Source organism: Artibeus jamaicensis, unplaced genomic scaffold (genome assembly GCF_021234435.1).
Source record: "Artibeus jamaicensis isolate MK-2021 breed Jamaican fruit bat unplaced genomic scaffold, CSHL_Jam_final scaffold_1283, whole genome shotgun sequence".
Lineage (NCBI taxonomy): Eukaryota > Metazoa > Chordata > Mammalia > Chiroptera > Phyllostomidae > Artibeus > Artibeus jamaicensis.
In genome coordinates, this window is record NW_026522028.1 from 4,124,653 (window position 1) to 4,146,634 (window position 21,982).

The 21,982-nt window shown below is 38.2% G+C and overlaps 1 protein-coding gene across 3 annotated transcripts in view; it reads left to right on the plus strand.

Annotated features, from left to right (window-relative positions):
* The window catches only part of DMD (dystrophin), a 1,990,869-nt gene that overhangs the window by 481,226 nt on the left and 1,487,661 nt on the right, over window positions 1-21,982 (plus strand). For all 3 annotated transcript variants that reach the window (XM_053655812.1, XM_037127036.2, XM_053655810.1), the window contains exon 8: window positions 21,417-21,598. In XM_053655812.1, the coding sequence (XP_053511787.1) occupies window positions 21,417-21,598 (182 nt within the window). The remainder of the gene's footprint in view (window positions 1-21,416; window positions 21,599-21,982) is intronic.

The window sequence follows — 21,982 nt, forward strand, 5'->3', positions numbered from 1 at the left end:
CTCACATAGATGAAATTGCTGATTTAGAGAGGGCTAGGGATCAAATAAGAGAATGCAAGCAATTTGCATTATGTGGCCCAAGAACAAAGAGCTGGATGTCTGCTCCTGACTATTAAAACACTTTTTTTTTTGCAAGTAATTAATGAGTGAGAATTGAGTAAGGCTTGGTACTGGACATTGAAAATATGTTGTATTCTAAAAGTTCATATTGTTTTCCCTCCAACCTTAAAGAAAAGAAGCTAGAAAAAGTAGTAGTAATAAGTAGTAATAATAAGTAATGATAAGTAGAGGGACTTGTTAGGCAAACACTATTCTGTAAAGTTTGATTTTACTCCTAAAATATTTGTGGTGACTATTGAGTTGCTTATTCAGACATAAAATGTCCACGTAATTCTAATGCCTTTTGTTAAAGATTTTATTTATTTATTTTTAGAGAGAGGGGGAAGGAAGGGAGAAAGAGAGGGAGAGAAGCATTAATGTGTGGTTGCCTCTTGAGCACCCCCTATCTGGGATCTGTCCTGCAACCCAGGCAAGTGCCCTGACTGGGAATTGAACCCATGACCCTTTGGTTCATAGGCCGGCACTCAGTCCACTGAGCCATACCAGCCATGGCCTATAACATTTAAATATATAAAATTTAGAAAAACCTGTCCTATATGGCCTCACACATTAGAATTAATTTCTGTCCCATACACTCTGAACATGGTGAGGTCAGGGGCTGTGTCTGTCTTGGGCAGTATTTATCTTTGGCAGCCAGGACCAGAGCCCAGCATTTAGTAGGTTCCAGTCGACTGTCGATGAGTTACCTTTAAGAAAAACATTAAGTTGATCATCACCATGTAATTAAGACACTATTTTCTTAAAATATTTTAAAAAGACCCTCAGGCCCTTTGTGTATGTGCATGCGTATGTGGATAAACTTGAATTTCAAGGTAGAATATGATGGAATACACTTGGCCATACAAGTTCAGAGGTTGGAAGATGTTATTATGTACTGAGCTCTCGTGGTAGTAATAGAAATAATTACACAGCACCTGAACACTGAGGGACTGGTAACATTTATTCCATTAAATGAATGAAAAGAAATAGGGCCTGGGCGCCCTGCTAGTGAAAATAGCTTCAATAAAAGAAAAAATGTAAGTCCCTGTGTAATACGCTCACAACATAATTTACATCTGTACAAAATCCAAAAGATTAATTCTGTGCCCAAATAAAATTTTGTTTCCATTATCGTACTTTAATATTTGGAGGCAGGTGTACATTACCATAATTAATTTAAACATTGTGACACTTGGGTTTCTTTTTTTTTTTTTCCTTTTAATTCACTTAGTACAAAGACCTAGAATTACAGAGTTACTTGACTCTGATTTCTTGGCACCGTATATACTTTTTACTGAAAATTTAATCGGCTTCATTCTTCACAGAACACTCACAGAGAGTAGCAAATTTATAATGAGAAATTGAAAAAAAGATCTCAGAGCTTAGGGCTAATTTGCATTTGGTTCATATAAACCTCGAAAAGCTCAGCTTTATCAAGATTATCTGAATCTCTGCAGCCTTTTTGATTTCAAGCGATTTTCTTTGCTCGTACATGCCCAATCTCTTTTAATTTAATTATTTTAATTCATGGGAGTAAGTGAATGCCAACAGAGATAATGAGTGTGGATATAATTTCAGGGTCATTGCTATGGTAATCATGGCAGAGAAAGCCCGGGGAATTCACCTTATTTCCTGCTATGTCCAGTTATAGTTAGAGATTATAAATTAGCTTCCTTTCTACCTTCTCCAGTTGACTACTTATGTAAGTAAATGAATCAAATTATTATTCTATCAGGGATATAGCCTCTTTCCCCATCTAAAGATGCATCAATTAAACATTAATTTTGTTTAAACGAAACACTTTAAACATGGAATGTTATTAATCATTTACACTTCAGTCTAAACTAGAATAAAGACCTTTTTTGCTAGAGAAATTATATGCTAAAAATAAAGTTTTAATGATATTTGCTGTACATTTATGAGAATTAGGCAAGGCTTTTCTTTATTTTTAAAAATATTTATTTATAGAGAGGGGAAGGGAGGGAGAGAGGGAGAGAAACATCAATGTGTGGTTGCCTCTCGAGCGCCCCCTACTGGGGACCTGGTCCACAACCCAGGCACATGCCCTGAGTGGGAATTGAAGCGGTGACCCTTTAGTTCTCAGGCCTGAGCTCAATCTACTGAGCCACACCAGCCAGGGCAAGGCAAAGTTGTTAAAGGAATGAAATTCAGTGCTTTCCCTTGATAAGCTTATGTGGAATAACATTAGTAATGAAATTAAAAACAAAGTGGAAAACAGTAAGCAATAGCACTTTATCTTTGTCCTCCCTTTTCTTGTAGAAGGTCAGGCAAATGTAACTAGTCAATCCTCCCATTAAAAAAGAAATAATATATCCAGTGGCATTTATGAACATTTATTACCATGTCCTAAGAAAAGTACTTGCAAATACAGGAATAATAGAAATCTTCCTTATCTTGACATCCTAGAAGAATTGGATTATAAGCAATTCAAGGATATTCCTCATTGGTGTTATTGTTCAGTATTGTTCTGGAGAACCGAGAAAACATTATATGACAATGAAAAAGAAACAATGAGGTATATTTTGGGGAAATGATGGACTAAAGTATTGTCATTTGAAAGCAGTGTGATTTTTCCCCTTATTTAAAAGTACAGTAACAATTAGAAGACATAAAGAAATTAAAAAATTCTATTCAGAATATGTACACAGTTTGTAGATTTCTTGAGTAAATTACACAGGAAAGTGTAAGGATTGTTTGGAGAAAGTTTAAATTTGAATTGTTGGTACATAAATAAAAACATGAGGAAAAGAAGAACATGCATGAAGAAAATGCTAGTTTTCTATAAGTTAATCTGTACATTCAAAGTGATTTTAATCAAGGTATAGTTATACTATCATCTATCATTTTAATTTTAAAGATTTTATTTATTTTTAGAGAGAGGGGAAGGGAGGGAGAAAAAGAGGGAGAGAAACATCCATGTGTGGTTGCCTCTCACACACCCCCTACTGGGCACCTGGCCCACAACCCAGGCCTGTGCCCTGACTGGGAATCCAATCAGTGACCTTTTGGTTCACAGGCTGGCACTCAATCCACTGAGCCACACCAACCAGGGCTATCTCTCACTTTAAAAGGTATAACAGAATCCCAGCAAGAGATGGAATTCACCTCAGATAATTGAAGAGAATTATTTACAGAGGTATGCTATTTTAAACAAAGAGGTGCTAGTGAGTCACCCAAAGAGGATCCACAGTCAGAAGCATTCGCTTTCCACAGGACGTAAGGGGAAAGGGGACCAACAGAATGAGTGGAGGTAAGTGGAGTCCAGTGAGAGAGAGCTGCAGTGCTGGAGAAAGAACAGTGTGCTGGCAAATGTAGCTGTTGGAAGGAACCAGCTACTATAGGATGGAGCTCTGAGACAGGGAAACTGTGGAGGAAAAATACCCGCAGCCATCTCTTTCCCTACCTTTGCATCTCCAGCTGGTCCTTTCCACTGGTGTAATGCAGCTGGAATCCAACCAGGCAATGGCTCTAGGAGATGCAGTGTGAAAGGGTCAGTCCCCTGGGGCACAAGTGGTGAAGGGCAAAGATGTGTGGGGTGAACACACTGAACATAAATCACACAAAGGGGAGGAAATGTGTGGTTGTCACCATAATTCCAAAGTTAATATAAATGTCAATGCATGATCGTAGTCAAGACATTATTTTTAAGTGGTGACCTGCTTTAGAAATGATACTGACACTGCATGTGTCACTGCTAATGATTAAAGTAATGCAAAGTGCCATATCCCATGATGGTGAGGGTTCATGGAAAGAGGCCTGTATTTCCCCTGGTGTAAGAACAAGTTGGAAAAGTTTCAATAGAAAACTTTGAGTTATCTTTTAAAACATGGAGGTGCACAGGTCTTTCACCCTGAGACTTCACATTTAGGAATTACAGGTATAGGAATAGTCATACTTATCTAAGACCAATACATGAGGATGCTCATTGCAGCATCGTTCTCAGTGCTTTCAGTTTTATCCCATACCCTAGAATGCTAGGCAGGTATATCTTTACCACTGGGCTACAGGCTCTGTACAATGAGACCCCAGGGCTGCTTGTGTTTGTTTTAACTTTTGCTCACCGTTATGACAGTAGTGCCTAGCATAGTCCTTGGCCTATGGTAGGTGCACAGCAAACAGTTGTAGAGTAAATAAGTCAATGAATGATTGCATACATTATTAAAAATAATTGTCAAAGTCTACATTGTATGTATCTATGTACATACATTTTAAGCTGAATTTTGCTGAAAGCCTACTTTTTGATCAGCATTTTTCTAAATACTTATTACATTTAGGGTAAGTCTTTTGAAAGCCTTAACCCCGTTTTATAGATGAAGATGTGAAGCAATTACATTTCTTATTTAGAATTATATAGAGCCAGTGAGTTCTAGAACAGGACTTTGAATGTATACTACCTGGGCACAGCCTGTGAAGGTATATAAGAATGTAGATTCTAATCTAGGTATTGTGTATGTAGTTTGATCTCATTATACAGACAGGCAGATGCATAGATAAATGGATGGCTAAATGGACTGATGGATAGATGGATAGGTGAGTACAGACAGCATAGCTTTTTCTAAGCAGTTTTATCTCTAGATAGTAGGACTGGGGTGTTGTAGAGATGTAAGGCATTTTTATTATTCGATTTGTATACTCTGTTTTCATTTTCCACTATAATAAATATGTATTTCTTTTGGGATAAAAATGTTTAAAAGTGAAGGGTTATACCCAAACTAATAAAAGAAAAAATCACGGAGAACGAAAAGATTAATTCTTGGAGCCCAGAACATCAGTCTGACCCATTGCCTCTGAGGACGAGGTTTCTTTTCCAGGAACAGGCTCCCCCTTGTGGGATGAGTTGGAAATGGGGCCCATTCGGTCAGCCTAAGGCCAGAGCCTGAATAGGATCTAGAGTGGTGGGTGATGAGACAAGCTTTGCAGGGTAGGGTAGTTGAGCTAGCTATACCAAGATCGGGGCCTACGGTCATTAGGAGGGCCAGACCCTCATTACCAGCATTGAACCTGAACGAAAACCATTGGAGAAAAGCCGAAATTTGAGAATCAAGAGGAACCAGAAGCTGCATCGCGAAACTTAGCTCTTATGCTATTTAGCACATTCGTTTTAACAATCGTCCAGCCATTAGGAAAGAGAGAGAAGGTGTTTTACAATTACAAATGGGATTGCTTTTCAAATAAGACCCTTATGTACAAATAGTTATGCAGGCGACTGTATTAATTGTTTATAGATGTGTTCCTTGTGCCTAATTTTTCTGTCTCTTAACTAAAGCCCTTTCTCACATTTGCATAGCTCCTTTTGAAGAACTGCTCCTAGAATTGTAATTATGCAGTAGGTTCCGGAAACCACGAGTCATAGCTAGTCAGGCTTTCGCTTGCTTGAATCTTCCAGCATACCCTGACTTCAGGCACTTAGCACAAAATTTCCAAGAAATCTGCTCCATCCACGTTTTTCAGGAATTTCAGAGAGCACTTGGACAAATGTTTCTGTCGATACAGTCAATAATTTTTGAACATCTATTCAATGAAGAGCACTGTGCTATTTTGTAGAGTCTATGCCAAATCTTAGGAACAATGAGTTTCCCCAGGCCTTGAGTGTTAGCTTGGTATTTTCAGTCTGAATTAAAAATATACTAACTTTGCCATCATCACTCACAGGCTTCTTAATTAACCTGGTAATGCTCTCTAATTTAGGAATGAAGGCTTCTTTTCCCACCATTTAAAAAATTGGATCATTTCCTAAAGCTCAAGTGGCTATCCAAATGCAGTCCTATTTGTGAGAATGTAATCAATACTTTAAGAAAAACTTTTGCAATACAGGAGGAAGCCGAGGCTCAGTTGGTTTGAAGTTGTTCACTAACACAAAAGGAGAGTACTGGGACGTGAACTCAGGGTTCTTTTTCCTCTTTAAACCGGACTATCATTTACTAGTTATATGACCTTGGACAATATTCTTAAATCATAAGAGAGTGTTGAAGGGTAAATGAGAAAACATAATAGAATTCCTTGTATGTAATTGATGCTCGATGACAAGTAATGAAATATCAAACTGAATCTCTTTAACATAACTTTGGAGGGAGATAAATACCACCTGTTCTTTGTTCTTGTGCCTTTCTTGCCCATCAGCCAGTTCTCAATTTTCAACATAAGTTTTATTCTGTATTTCACTTCACTAAAGTAAAACTGTATTCCCTGCAGCCATAATTATCTGTTCATTCATTTACTTACTAATCTAGCAAAGATCGAGTACCTACTATTTGTGTCCATACGTGGCAAAACAATTTGGAGAAAGTTCCTATTCTGTGTAGTCCTTATATTATTGCAGAGGGACGAATAAGAGGAAATGGATGAATAAATAAGCACAATACTTAGAGTTTGTGATAAATGACATAAAGGACATAAGTCAGGGTGAAATAATAGGACAGGGAGTTGGCTTTTTAAAATGGGTTTTTCAAGAAACGCATCTCTGAGGAGATGCCATATGAGCTAAAACCTAACGGGTGAGTGTGAATCAAAAGTGCAAAATGATGGGAAAAATGTTAACAGGTAACCAGAATAGCAAGTGCAAAAACCAAGAGGGATAAAAGGGCTTGTGTTATTTCAGATAATAAAGCAAGGCCAATAGATCTGGAAGTAGTGGGCAAGAAAGAGAGAGGCTATTAGATGGCCATTAGCTAAGTGTGCAGGATTGGGTCCTGTTGTACCTCATGGGGCATGGAAATAGTTTCGACTTATTCTAAAAAAATGAGAAGCTTTCGAAAGTTTTGAAGTATGAGGATGGGATGATTTAATTTCTGTGAAAAAGGGAATTCTAGCTGTTACTTACCGAATGGATGGAAAGGCATGTAAACAGCTAGGATGTGAACGTGATGGCAGGGGGCACGGTTTGAGTGAATAGTAATGGTGAACCCAAAGCTAAGTGAGCGCATGTATTTCTTTTAGAGGCAGAAAATGCAAGGCTTGTTAATGAATCAAATGAAGCAAGACAGAAAAGAGGAAAATCAAGGACAGTTCCTAAGTTTACAGCCTGACCCAATGCAAGAATGCCGTTGCCACATTTGAAGATGGTGGTGATTAATCGGGAGACTAATGGTTTTGAAGGGAACTGGGAGTCTCATTCTGTCCATAACAAATCTGAGGTATCTTTTGAGGGGAGAGGTCTCAGCTGGAGATAGGTATTTGGGAATCATTAGAATATAGGCATTATTGAAGAGAGAGAGGGAGAGAGGGAGGGAAATTGGATAATATTACCCCAGGCAAGAGTAAGTGTAGCCAGGGAAGAGCTCAATCTAACCTCTAAGTCTTTCCAAAATTTCATATTATTTAAATAAGTTGGGCCAGAAAGAGAACCCAAGGAAGCGTGGCTAGATAAGGTATAAAACCTGAAAACCATAGTGGTAAAGAATCCCCAAAACTCAAGCAGTTCAAGAATGAGAGAGCACTACCGGGGCTACAGCGTGAGGTGGAGATAGGAAAGCATTCTTTAGACTTGGCAATGTGGAGCTATTGATGGCGCAGAGAGGCGGACACCAGTGCTCTGGTCCAGTATTCCAAGAAGCCTTCTAAGCTCATCCTCTTTCAAATATTGACTCCACTCATTCCCTACTCATTTCGTTATTCTCTATAGCGCATGAAATCTGAGAGCCTGAGGATTTGTTGTCATTTATTGTCTATGTTTGTACTACAATATAAGCTCCATGAAGGCATCCCCAGTATCTGGAACAATGGCTGGCGTATACTGACACTGAGTAAATGAGTTCAGTGAAGGGGGCAGGGGTAGGAAAGTAGGTACAAAGAGCACAGCTGAAACATTTGCAATGTTTTGTTGTGCAGAGAACAGAGAAATGGAAGAGTGTGGAAAAACAAGCACCTCTTAGGACGTACTGTGGTGCAGTGGAGGGAGATCACACAGGTTCATGAGAGCAGATTGCTCAATATGCAGGAATTATTCCAACATGTGAAACTGTCAGTAACTTGAAATCATCCATGATGGGAGGATTTACACCATGGAAATTGGCAAACACTATGCAGTGACGATATATCATTAATCTGTGTCCATCAGGGATTTTGTTGTAGTTGTTCTGCTTGTTTCTTTGTTTCTGGTTTTCTTCTGGAGAACCAGTTTCTCACTGTGCTGTAGGGGTGGATCTCATGGTATGGAGGTTCTTTGAGTTGGCCTAATAGACTCAAATAGACATGAGATGGAGTAACAAGAAAAAAGGACCACATTTGATTACGTACGTATGTGTGGGAACCCCCCACACATGAGAGAGTCAGAGACAAAGGGGAAAAGGAGGTCTGGATGACGTTCTGAACTGAGGATGACGTAACACACCCTAGGGCTTCAGAGGGGAGGAAGGGTATTAAGGGGAACAGGACAATAAGAAGTTTGCCTTGCCCCACAGGTAGGTCAAAAAAGGTTACCTCTGGTAACCTCTTATTCTGGGCAAGGTCTCTTGCCCAGAATTCAGATTCTTCTCAGTAATTAAGGGGGTGCAGGAGTTTTTCTAGATCCCACAGGGTCTCAGTTGCTTTTCGCTGAAAACAATCTACTTAACCACAGAAGCACATTATTTTTTTAAATATATTTTATTAATTATGCCATTACAGTTGTTCTATTTCCCCCTTCATTCCCTTCCCCCCTGCAAACCCCCTCTCCCACCATTCCCCCCTTTAGTTTATGACCATGTGTCTCAAGTTCTTTAGATTCTATATTTCCCCTACTATTCTTACCCTCCCCCCTATCTATTTTCTACCTACCGTCTATGCTACTTATTTTCTGTACCTTCTCCCCCCTTCTCCTCCTCCCAGTCCCCTGTTGCTAACCCTCCACGTGATCTTCATTTCTGTGGTTCTGCTCCTGATCTAGCTGTCCTCTTAGTTTGCTTTTGTTTTAGGTGTGGTTCTTAATAACTGAGTTTGCTGTCCTTTCACTGTTCATCTTTTTTATCTTCTTTTTCTTAGGTAAGTCCCTTTAACATTTCATATAGTAAGGGCTTGGTGATGATGAACTCCTTGAATTTGATCTTATCTGAGAAGCACTTTATCTGCCCTTCCATTCTGAATGAAAGTTTTGCTGGATAGAGCAATCTTGGTTGTAGGTCTTTGGATTTCATGACTTGGAATACTTCTTTCCAGCCCCTTCTTGCCTGTAAGGTCTCTTTTGAGAACTCAGCTGACAGTCTGATGGGAACTCCTTTGTAGGTGACTGTCCCCTTATCTCATGCTGCTTCTAGGATTCTCTCCTTCATTTTAATCTTGGCTAATGTAATGATGATGTGCCTTGGTGTGTTCCTTCTTGGGTCCAACTTCTTTGGGACTCTCTGAGCCAGAAGCACATTTTGAGGCAACTCCTTCTGAACCCCTGCGCTACCCGTGCTTTTTAAAATTTGTCTCGTCTTTCAAGTTAAGAAAGCATGTTTGTGGGCTGAGGAAAGATTGCCGATTCAGTAGAGAACAAGTGAAATGTACAAGTAGAGAGAGTTTCCGTAATTGGAATGGGGACACTTTGATTGCAAGAGGAGGGAAGAACATGTGGATGGTATGGGTGTCAATAGATGTGATTTGTTGTGGCAAGATGGGTCTTTTTTCTGATAGTTAGGAACCAGACACTGTACATAGGATCATGCAAAAATGACCTAGTTCTCTCTCACAAGTTACCATGTTCTTTCATTGTTTAATTCGTCAATTACGGTTGACATTCAATATTATTCTGTATTAGTTTCAGATGTACCACACAGTGCTTAGAAAATCCTGTACTTTACATAGTGGTCCCCTGATATTTCCATGTACCCATGTGGCTCCATACATAGTTATTACAATATTATTGACTCTTATTCCCTATGCCGTAAAGTACATCCCTGTGACTGTTCTGTAACTACCAATTTGTACCTCATTACTTCACCTTTTTCTCTCAATCCCCCGAGCTCTCTCGCCTCTGTCAACTATCAGTTTGTTCTCTGTAACTATGAGTCTGTTCTTATTTCATTTTGTTTAGTTGGTTCTGTAGATTCCACATACACATCTGACTTAACCATGTTCTCTGTTCCGCCTTACACTTCTATTTATGCAGTATTTTTCAACACACATAAACACATCAAATCCTGTCCAACATAATATCCTCTGTTCTTATTAAGCATATGTAAAATGTCTCTGAAAATTAACCACTTGAGCTATGTTCTAGGCTTTTTAACATGATTGATATTTTCTTACATAAAAAGTTACTTTTTCCCATTCTCTCAGTATTTGCTAATTTTGTGATTTTTTTAATGCTTATTCCCCTTTTCCACTTGGACCTTTCTCCATCATTGTCTCACATTTGATTATTTTCACTTTTGTAAGGTTCTAATTTACAATTTTCACATTAAAAGCTACTTATCATTGATTTATGTGTATAATTAAGTTGGGAACCCCCAATGACATTGGTGGAAGTTACAAACCCCAAACCCATGCCCAAATAAAATGTTAATAGTACTGTCAAAAGCAGAATGTGTCTATGTAATCTGATTACATCTGTAATCAGATGTAATCTGATTGTAAATGTATTCAAATTTGCCCCCTTTGTATGTGTGCTTCATTGGGCCGCCTCCACTAGTGCTTAGAAACGACACTTAGAAACTCCATGCTCTTTGGCCACTGTGTGTAGTTTTCATGTAAAATACTGCAGAAGTGGGGATTAGTTCACGGAAACCTCCTCTGCCATCAGTTACCTTGAAGTTTGTGAGGTTTGTTTGTCATGCTGTCTCACTAAACACTACAGCCATCCTTCTGATGTTGCAGATGGCACCCGGCGCTGCCGTGATACCACCCATCATATCTAATGTCATGCCGGCATCGCTCTTCCATAATGTTTTATTTGCGAATATTTATCTATGAATGCCTGAGAGGTTCCCATCTGTGTGGTTTGCCTCTAGGATCGCCCCATCACCCACCAGTTTCTACCACAGGCATTAAGAGATGGAGCCATTCTAATTACAAAAATGATTCTTTCTCTAGTGAATTGATGCCATCTCTTATACATGTTGGGCAGCCCACAGGTATTTGATGAATGTATACATGTAGGCAGACTCACAGATTGTAAGCATGTGCCAGTTGGAAACAGCCATGACAAATAATAGATGCTGTATATTGAGCATTTAGTCTGTGTCTTCATTTTCTCTGTTATGCACCATCACTAGCTATTTGCGGGATATTAAAATAACTCATTTTACAGATAAAAAACTGGGTCATAGGGACACTGATTTTATTGCAATCTCTTACTAATAAGGGGCAGAGCCATGATTTGCTGAAGTTAGGTCTGATTCAACAGGCTAAGGTCTTTGATGTGGACAGAGATACATTTTGATAATATTTGATATAAAAACGATTGTTCTTATATACAGTTTCTGCCTAAAGTGCATATTGTTGAGAGATGTACCTTGGAACAGCCCTTTCACCATCAGGGACATTTCCAAACCCCAAAGCATACAGGAAAGCACCACTATTCACAAATGAAATGAGCATCTCCATTCTGACTTCATTGTTTATCAGCCGTCACTTCTATCTCTGTAGAGGATGGAGGGCTAGAAATAGAATATTTTGTATTAGTAGAGAAGATAGGGTGCGGGGTTACTTAGAAAACATGCGGCGCTTTTTCTAGCAGTAGGATGAAAAAGCCAATTTGGTTAGATCAAAAGCAAAGCGCAAAAACAGCAGGTGACAATTACAGAAGCAGAGTTAAATGTCACTGAGCCAAAATACTTCCCTCTCAAATGGCAATGCCAATGCTTCTTCCCACAATAAGCCTGTAGAGAGAACTGTAAGAAAGTACAAATGTTTCTCTATCAAAAGTCTCCCACACAGATGGGCTAACTGCTATTTGTTAGGTCAAGCTTGTTTCTGTTCTCCTGCTTACAAGAAACATGTCCTGTGAAGTTGTTCGGAGGTTTTGAAATGGCCTGGGATATTTTTGAAAAAGAAATATTCTAATGGGGTACAAAGTCAGTGAGTGGCTGGCCAAGAGAATGTTGCAAATTAGTTGCATTTTGGAATTGGAAATGTAAACATAGAACACTTCACTTGGGTTAGCTGCACACAGAAGACATTTGATATTTGGTTAAAAAATCTTTCAATGTATTTGAAACTTATGAAGTCAGAAGTGGTGGAGAGTTTCCATTTAATTGATTTTTACCCACAGGCTTCTCTGTATGTTTGTTCTCAGGCACTATGACAATGTTTGGTATGAACACTACTCCTATTTAATCCCCACCCTCCCATAAAAAAAAAAAATCCCTAGCAAAGATCGTGCATTAGTGGAGACAATTTTTTATACAGTGAAGCAAAAAAAAAAAAAAAACAAACCCCCAAAAACTAGATAACAGGTGGCAAACACAAGGCCCCCGGGCTTAATCTGGCCCTTCACCTTGTTTTATCTGGCCTAACACCTTGTTTCTACTCAGTGGCAGTGCCGACTCCTTGCTTAACCGTTGAGGAGTTAATGGTTATACAGTCCTAAAATGACATTCGGCCCTTTGAAGGCAGCTGCAAGGCTGATGTGGCCCCTGGTGAAAATGAGTTTGACACCCCTGAACTAGATGAATGGGGTAGATTAGCAAGTGGTGAACTGAGCATTTTGAAATTATCTATTTGTAATTTTGTTTCCCTATTAATATCAAAGCTGCATGAGAACAGCTCCCTGGGCTCATTTCTTTACCTCTGTATCCTCACAGACTAGGACACAGCCCGGCACAAATAGTAACTCCATCAATATAGTCAACAAACGTTAACTATATTTTCAGTGTCTCATATTGTCAATCTGATACTTTTCAGAATCCATAACATTACCTTTATTAGTTTATTGGATTGAATTCATGGTGTTTCTTTGCATACATACACTTGACCTTGTTTAGTTAATGGCCAGAGAGTTGTACTAGTCGTTAGGGTATCTGAAGTCTCCTGTAAGCACCTGCTTTGTTTTTCTTTTTCTCTGTTGGGCTCTAGGTAAAGCATTATGTATTGTTAGCACTATTTTCTACTTGTATCACGCTGACAGTTATAGTTTTCTCCTATCTACACCATAGGCATCTTGACTGGAATAATTGGATATTTACAAGATAAAATTGTTTAGTGTTTCTCGTGGATCAATAAAAGCCATTGTTTTTATCATTAATCTTGCCATGAAACTGAATTATGTTTATAATAAAAAGTATTTTCATTACTATATTTTATAGTCCTTTAATGAGAAGCATTGTTATTGGATGATCAAAGCAAGTTGGATCTGTGAATTAAATGCTAAAATTATGGAATGGCTTAATTAAGAGGCATTTCACTGAGGGTAGTCAGAGCATGCCTTGTAGAACATTAAAGAATTGAACTTGAAGGGAGCTGGGCAAGTTATTTTTTACTAGAAGGCTCTGTATCCAATGTGTAACTTGTAAGTGAAAAATGCATATATGTAGACTATAGTGCTGGATGAAACATCCCAGAATTGAAAACAACAATCTAATACTTTAATGAATTAGGCCATTGCTATGATGATATTGCCTGCAATTTACAAACTCTAGTGCTTAGAAAGCCGATGCATAATTTCTTCATTTGTAAACCTCAAATGATAATCCAGTTTGCTTCCAGCGATTCATGAGATTCATGAGGATTTCACATCTGTATTTGTTTATTTTAGGAAAAACGAAGTTTTTTTAAATTTAGTTTTATTATTTTTCAAGTACAGTTTTCTGTCTATTTCTCCCATTCCAGCCCACCCCGCCTTGTGCTCCCCGGTTTTTTGATGTCTACGTGGACATGTGCACATTTTCGCATTTACAGCTATCTGACCACGTCTGGTTTGTGAGCGCGAGTCTCTGCTTCCCCGTTCACCCATTTCCCCTTCTCTTATAAACAGGGAATTTGCCTGTTTTTATTGTCTTCGTTCCTAATACACATTCTGTGGGAACTGATCCAGGACTCTTCTGCTCATGGTTTTTAAATGACATTCTTTTTAATTTTTTTAATAAAATGCTTAAAAAGCTGACCAAACTTTCTCAGTGCACATCGATGCAGGCATTATCTTTGAAATCCAGCATTTTCTGATCACACATGGTATGCATTGGGATCCAGTATTTCAATTCCTGCCTTTCCCCTGGCAGCAAAATGACCTGAGGTTTAGACAGTGGAGCTTCTTGTTTAGATTTCCCAGAGGTGTTTCAAGGCTGTGCCTGGCAGCTGGCTAATCAGACTTTCTGGAGCTTGATTGCCCAAGATAAGAATGGTTTTGTTTGAAGGCTCCAGTTTCCTAACAAACTCATTTGCATTGAATTTTCTTTTTTGCAGTAGGGGAGTACTGAAAGAAAACTGTAACTTTGGTTCTATTGTTTCTTTCCTACCTTTACAGATATTTTTATTATAATGGACTATATAATCTGATTATAAAATTAGTGCTGAATACAAACTATGGGAAATATAGATAGAACAAAGGAAAACAAGAAAATTATTTTTAATCTCACTGGCATACTCATTCACTAATCTCCTGAAGTAAGTTTCTGTAGTGTTTCCCATAAAATTATTATATCCTGCCGAAATTACACCATCCTGCTCTTTTTTTTAAGGATTTTATTTATTTTTAGAGAGAGGGGAAGGGAGGGACAAAGAGAGGGAGAAAAACATCTATGTGCAAGACATGCAGCCATTGGTTGCCTCTTTTTTTTATTTTAATGTAAAAATGTTTATTTTCAGTCTACTTCTTTTTTTTATTTATTTATTTTTAATTAATTTTTTATTGATTATGCCATTACAGTTGTTCTATTCCCCCCTTCATTCCCCTCCACCCTACCCCCCATCCCCATTATGCCTCCTTTAGTTTATGACTATGTGTCTCAAGTTCTTTAGAGTCTATATTTCCCATACTATTCTTGCCCCCCCATCTATTTTCTACCTACCGTCTATGCTACTTATTTTCTGTACCTTCTCCCCCCTTCTCCTTCTCCCACTCCCCTGTTGCTAACCCTCCTTGAGATCTTCATTTCTATGTTTCCACTCCTGATCTAGCTGTCCTTTTAGTTTGCTTTTGTTTTAGGTATGGTTGTTAATAACTGTGAGTTTGCTGTCCTTTCACTGTTCATCTTTTTTATCTTCTTTTTCTTAGATAAGTCCCTTTAACATTTCATATAATAAGGGCTTGGTGATGATGAACTCCTTGAACTTGATCTTATCTGAGAAGTACTTTATCTGCCCTTCCATTGCATGCCCCTAACTGGGGATCTGGCCTGCAACCCAGGCATGTGCTATAACTGGGAATCAAACCTGTGACCTTTCAGTTCTCTGGCCAGCACTCGATCCACTGAACCACACCAGCCAGGGCTCCATCCTGTTCTTTTGTTGTTATATTATAAAGAATTTATTTTCAGATATTGTCAAGCATTCTTCAAAAGCAACATTTTGAATAGCTTTGTAATCTTCCTAAACAATTGTGTACTTGCATTCCATCATTTCTATTGTCTAAATATTAAGCCATTTGGAATGGTCTGCATTCTTTCCTTTTTTTTTTTTGTTTGTACGATAAATAACTTTTTTTGATATTGTAAGCAGTGCTTACATTTCACATAAGTTATACACATCTTTATTTAAATTCCTGAGTATTTCCTTGTGGTAGCTTCCTAGAAGCAAAATTACTGGGACATCAAATATGCCGTTTTTAAGGCTTTGGTAGACATTGCCAAAATAGTTTCCACAAATTTGGAACTAACTGATAACTCGTCTAGCAGTGTAGGAGTTTGGCCAAATCACTGAAGCCTCCGCAACATTGATTTTTATCCTTTTATCATTCTTTGATAATTCACGAGGCAAAGGAATGTAATTAAGAACCCACATCTTTATTCAGTTTGCATGTCTTTGATTACAACTGAAGTTGCATTTTTATGTGCACTTACTCTTGTCATACCTCACTTATTAGTTATAGAAATCTCTGCTACAAGAACATAGATAATGGTTGGTCATGGAACCCCCTGGACCACAGGGTCCCCATTTGGATAATGACTTTGACATTCCCAGTTTTCAAAATGCACTCAGATAGCCTTCTCTGAGAGGAGGAAGGTAAGCACTGAGAAGTATGATGCACTTGACTGGCTTCCATTCTGATTCTGACTACCTTTGGAAATGGCCATCAAACCGCTGTGACCTTCAGTCTCTTCATTTGAAAGACAATGCGATTTCACTAAATGATTTTATTTGTTCCACTCTAACCCTTACTATCAAAATTCTGACTGCTGTAGAATCACTCATCAGAATCAGTGTCATTGTTCATAAAATAACATATTCTAGCAGTATTATGATTTCTCAACATTTTCAGAGGGCTTTAAAGACTAGATCAGAAATTATTAATTTAAACTTTTGTGGCAACGAACCTATAATATAGTAGGGTGCCGGTACAAAGATTAGTTTTATGTAATGTTAAGTTCTTATTTGGGGGATATGGCCAGTTTCACTTCATACATGTTATTTAATTTATTTTTTATTATTTTTAAAGATTTTACTTATTTATTTTCAGAGGAGAGAGGAAGAAAGCGAGAAAGAGAGGGAGAGAAACATCAATGTGTGGTTACCTCTCAAGAACCCCCAGCTGGGGTCCCAGTCCACAACTCAGGCATGTGCCCTGACTGGGAATCGAACCATTGACCCTTTGGTTCACAGGCCAGCATTCAGTCCACTGAGCCACACCAGCCAGCATGACTTCATATATTTTAATGTCTTGTGATAAAAAATGTAAATTGCATTCCATCATTCTCACCTTCCTCAAAGGAAGGCTATACACTATTTTTTTAGTCAGTTTCTGTCTTCCACTACTGTCAGCAATTTCTATGGCTTCATTTACTGCCTTTATTCAGATTTTTAACAAGTGTTTCAGCCCACCGAGTCCCAGCCTTGGTACAATTACCAAAAATGAGAGGTACCCCCAAGTCATGAAATTTATTTTAATTCTAGCGCAATGTACAGTTCATTATTTGTTGTGTGGCTCACCCACTGAATACTCATAATATAACAAAGACTAAGCATATTCTATGATAGGACAATTGTTTTGCAAGTCTGTAATAAATGATGGATGGCCTTTCATTCCAAGCAGTTTCTTCTAGCTTCCTGTTGATAGTATTAATGTTCTGTTACCACTACATCTATTTTTTTATTAATAATACAAAGAAGAAAAGTTGCAAGATAACAACAATATTAAGGTTTAATAAAATTTACAGTCTTTTCTAAAACTTATTATTGCATTTGACCTTCACAACACCATGTGGTGAGATTGGGACTTTGATTTTTATTTCACAGATAAGAAAATAGAAGTACATGATGTTAAAGAGATCCCTTTATGGTTCTAAAGATTTAAGTACAGATTTTCAAAAACCCAAACTTTTAGGTTCAGGATTGCTAGTTCTTTCACTGCATCACACTTTCCTCTAATAAATTTTCATTAATAAGTTTAAATTTACAAGTGAATTTCATCACTTGGATGTTATCAAATGATGAAACCATTACTCAATATTTGAAATGAAAACACAAAGCTAAGTTTTATTGCTTACTTAAATAGGAGGAAATTATGCTAGTCAACTTCGGTCTCTTAAAATAGAGTGTTCTTAGGTTTGGGAGGAAACCCAGAGGGTATGAGATGTGTGAATATTCAGAGTCATAAGGTTGATGTCACTTTTAGAAACATTGTTGGTTGCTCAAGTGAGACCATAGTTAATTGGTTTGTAGTAGCCAGACAGGTACAAGCAGGGTAGGAACACAGGCCAAGTATGGAATGTCACCAGGGCAGAAGGCATCCAGGTGCCTGGCAATGGACAGTTGCAGGGTGGGACCTCACCCCCAGGGTGACCTTTTCTTCCCTAGCATATTGCTGGTCGTGTGATTTAAGACTCTCTGACCTTTCATACTGCTGGTCACCCTATGCTGAGCTTTCCTCCCCTAGCATGTCATTAGTTGTGGTGGACTCTGCTGGCCAGAGTTGTGATTGAAAAGAGAAAATAAATGCACAAAAGACAACAGTCCTGTGGAGAAAAGGAGAAAAAGTCCTGCTAACAGGTTTGCATTCACAATTTTGTCCATTGGAGCGAATTCCCTGCTGACTGACAGACTCTCAGAAGGGAGGGGTTGCCTTTGGGGAAGTGTGATCAAGGCCATGTAGGCAGGTCCTTGTTAATTGATTAAATGAGATTGAAAGTCATGATGGTGGCTACTCATTCCCATGGCTACAGAACAAGCAGGGGTTTATTTTTCCCCCTCTGTCCTCCTCCTCCATTTTATCCTCAATTTGTTCATCTTTGTACCCTCAGGACTTAGGACACAATTTGTATATGGGTGCTTCCAAAGATGCTGAAGTGATTTGAAAATGAAATGCAGTTGTTTTGGGCCCGTCTTGGCCTTTCTGTCATGCCTGCCCTTGTTTTCATTACACAGCCTGTTGCAGTTTTCCAGCACTTCCTGTCTAGACTGGGTCCCGGCCTGCTATTTTCCTCCATGAATCCATTCCACACTCAACAGTTTCACTTTCCAAAAAATTTAATGGTGTCACATTCTTGCTCAAAAGTAGTTACTCTTCAGCCTACTGAACTAAGTCCAAATTTTTCACTTCGCTGTCCATGATCTCTCAATGTTCCACACGCGATCTTCCCGTTAACTTATTATTCACTCTCTTCCTCTGTGCGGCTAAGACATCCAGAGGGCCAGCTCTAATCTGTCTGAACCTTTGCTCTTTGGCTCATGCTTCTCCACTGCCTGCAAAACCTTTTGTCATTTTTAGAAAAATTTCGAGCTAATGACATTCTATATGCACTGATTTGGGTTTCCTATTCGTAAAGAATTTTCTGGAACCCCAATAATATGTCATTTCTTCCTTTTTCTGAACATGCTAAAGCACTAATTGTGTCAATAGGAGAAACACATTTTACATTCTGCTCAGCAATGCAATTATTTTGTAGTTTTCTTCTTCATTACTTATTTTATTAGTCCAGATTGTGAGAAGAATCCATGCATTCTCTGTCTTGTTAATCTCCTGGGTAATGTCTCAAAATATTTTGTAAATATGTGTTCAAGGACTTTAATATCTTTTAGAATGTCTAAATTCTTTTTTTTTAATAAAAAATATTGGATTCTACCTATTGCTGCAGCTGAATCCCACAAAGTCTCAGAGGCAGGGTGGTAATAAATTGGGGCGGAAATGTCAGTGTGGTCAAACAGTACCTATGTATTACAATGATTGATATTTATGACTATTTGCTTTCATGCACAAGGTGTTTTATGCAGTTACAATGTATTATAATTTTAGACTTTTGCTTGGGGCAATATAAATAATGCTTGACCTACTTTTGCCTTTATTTTTATAGTCATGGTATCTATTTGAAGCTGAGCATAGACACATGCCTGTGTATCATGTAGCAGTAAATAGTCTTGGATCAACCTTCTCTAATTCGGTGCCCTTCTCGCAGCACGGTTTTATTTAATGCACAGAAAAACAGAATTCTCAATTATGTTCATCACCCATAAAAATGACTAGTTACTAGTGACAAGGCAGAAACCATTCTGCAGTTTCAGACTATGGTGAAGTACAGTATCCACTGGACAATGGGCACTTGAAAAACAATGATCAAATGAAAGGGAGAGTTTAGGCTTCAGAATTGCAAAGCTAAGTTTCTGAGACTTCTTTAGAAAGGCAACTCTCCTGCACAAAGTTGTGTTTAGCTGTCCCCTAAAAAATGCTTCCAAATAGATACCTTACTGCTTTGTTGGTTAATAATTGAATTAGAATAAGGACCAGAGAATGTGTATCACTTTGTACTTCCCAGCCTCATGCATTTAACTGTCCACTAAGTGTCTTTTGAAAAAACGAGTGAAACAGTGAAATGGTAGATGGTATAAGAACCTGCTTCCCTGTAATTGTTTTGACCCTATTACTCAAAGTACGGTCTTCAAGCTCGCAGCTCCAGCATCACCTAGGGGCTTGTTGGAAATGCGGAGCCTCCGGCTCCATCCCTGACCTACTGAATCCAATTCTGGTTTTAAACAAAAGTCCCCAGGTGATTCATGTGCACATTAAAAATTGAGAAGTACTGTATTATACTATGGATAGAAGCAGACCCAGGAACATTAGTTAACTTTTCCCCCCTATATAATAACTCTTTAAAAATAGTTGTTCTGATTAATCATGTTCCGACTACTCATGAAGGGATAGGCTAGGTGACTCTTCAACCTTCTCTTATGCTTGTGGACTTGAAACTTTTTACTCAGAATCAGAATACCTGTCCACAATATACACATTTAATTTAAGACAGATTTTTTAATGCTGGCTAAGCTAAAGCTGAATTTATGGCAGGAAAAACTCCTGGCATATTGCTGTAAAGTTGACTGGGCCTCCTACTAGGATTTATGTTTTAACACTTCCGGGATTAATGATACACTTCACATAAAGGATTATTTTTGCATCTTGGTTCCCTGGAATGAGCTCAGTGGATAAATTGTAATGCCAAGTAGCAAAAGGACCTTTTGAAGGAGCTTCTACTTACTGTGTGTATTATTACACATTATTATGGACTTTAAATGCTAGGTTTCTTTCATTCCCTGGATGTGGCAAAGGACATAAGGTCAGATCAACTTTTTGTGAAGGACTTTTAAATTTATATCTGTAGCCTGAGTGAGGCAAGCAGCATCTGGCCTTAACAGATGAGCCATAATGTAAACAAGTATTTTTAATATACTTAAGGAATATTACAAATCATTCTACATCTGGTATGTGATTGTTTTATTTTATTTTTATTGTGAAAATACATGGTTCATTTCAACACAGAGATATATTTTGCCCTTTACATACTTAACCAGCACAAATTTCATGAGGAGGGGTAAGCTTTCTTTACTGGGAGCCAAAGCATTAAGCTCTTTTGTGTAATTGCTTAATTACCAGCCAATGCACCGTTTTAATTGATATGTTAGTATCACTTTCCATGGAAAGGAAGATGTAATCTTTTATTTTTGTTTCTTATCTAATGAGAACCACTCTCTGAGATGGGCTAGCCTGGCCATTTGACTTCGGAAAAAGTCTTTTGGAGTGAAGTTTTTATGTGAGCGAGGAAAAGAAATGACTTTCGGTGCTCACCTCATTGGTCTGCCAAATCGGAAGGGCATTTTGGGCCTGATTAGCATGTTCTAATTAGTCTCTGGAGGATATTCATGGACAATCGAGTGCTCATTAATCTGTCTTCTTCCTGTAACATTGATTTGTTCATTCCCCTTTTAGAGACGCAAATATAGAAACCAACATTTGATGTGTGGTGTTAATGTGCTTACAGATGTTGCTACCACTTATCCAGATAAGAAGTCCATCTTAATGTACATCACATCACTCTTTCAAGTTTTGCCTCAACAAGTGAGCCTGGAAGCCATCCAGGAAGTGGAGATGTTGCCCAGGCCACCCAGAGTTACCAGAGAAGAGCATTTTCAGTTACATCATCAAATGCACTATTCTCAACAGGTAAAGTGTCAAAAGGGCAACTAACGTCAAAGATGTTTTCTCTTTTATGTGCATTTTTCAGCATCATGTACATACACATACTGGTATATAAACCTATTATATTTATGGATATATACACACATACATATACATGGCATAGTGTGTTTATATGTACACACAGATGTATTATCTGTATACATAGCATACTATGTATGTGCATGTGTGTATATATATATGTGTGTGTGTATATATATAGAGAGAGAGAGTAGGAGAAAGGGAGAGACTAACTGTATAAACTTTTCACAGTTTATCTCATGTCAGGGACTATACTATTGTTTTCAAAGAACATTGTTAAAATACTCTGCTATTGATAGACACGATATTATGTGAATATGGAATGCAGCA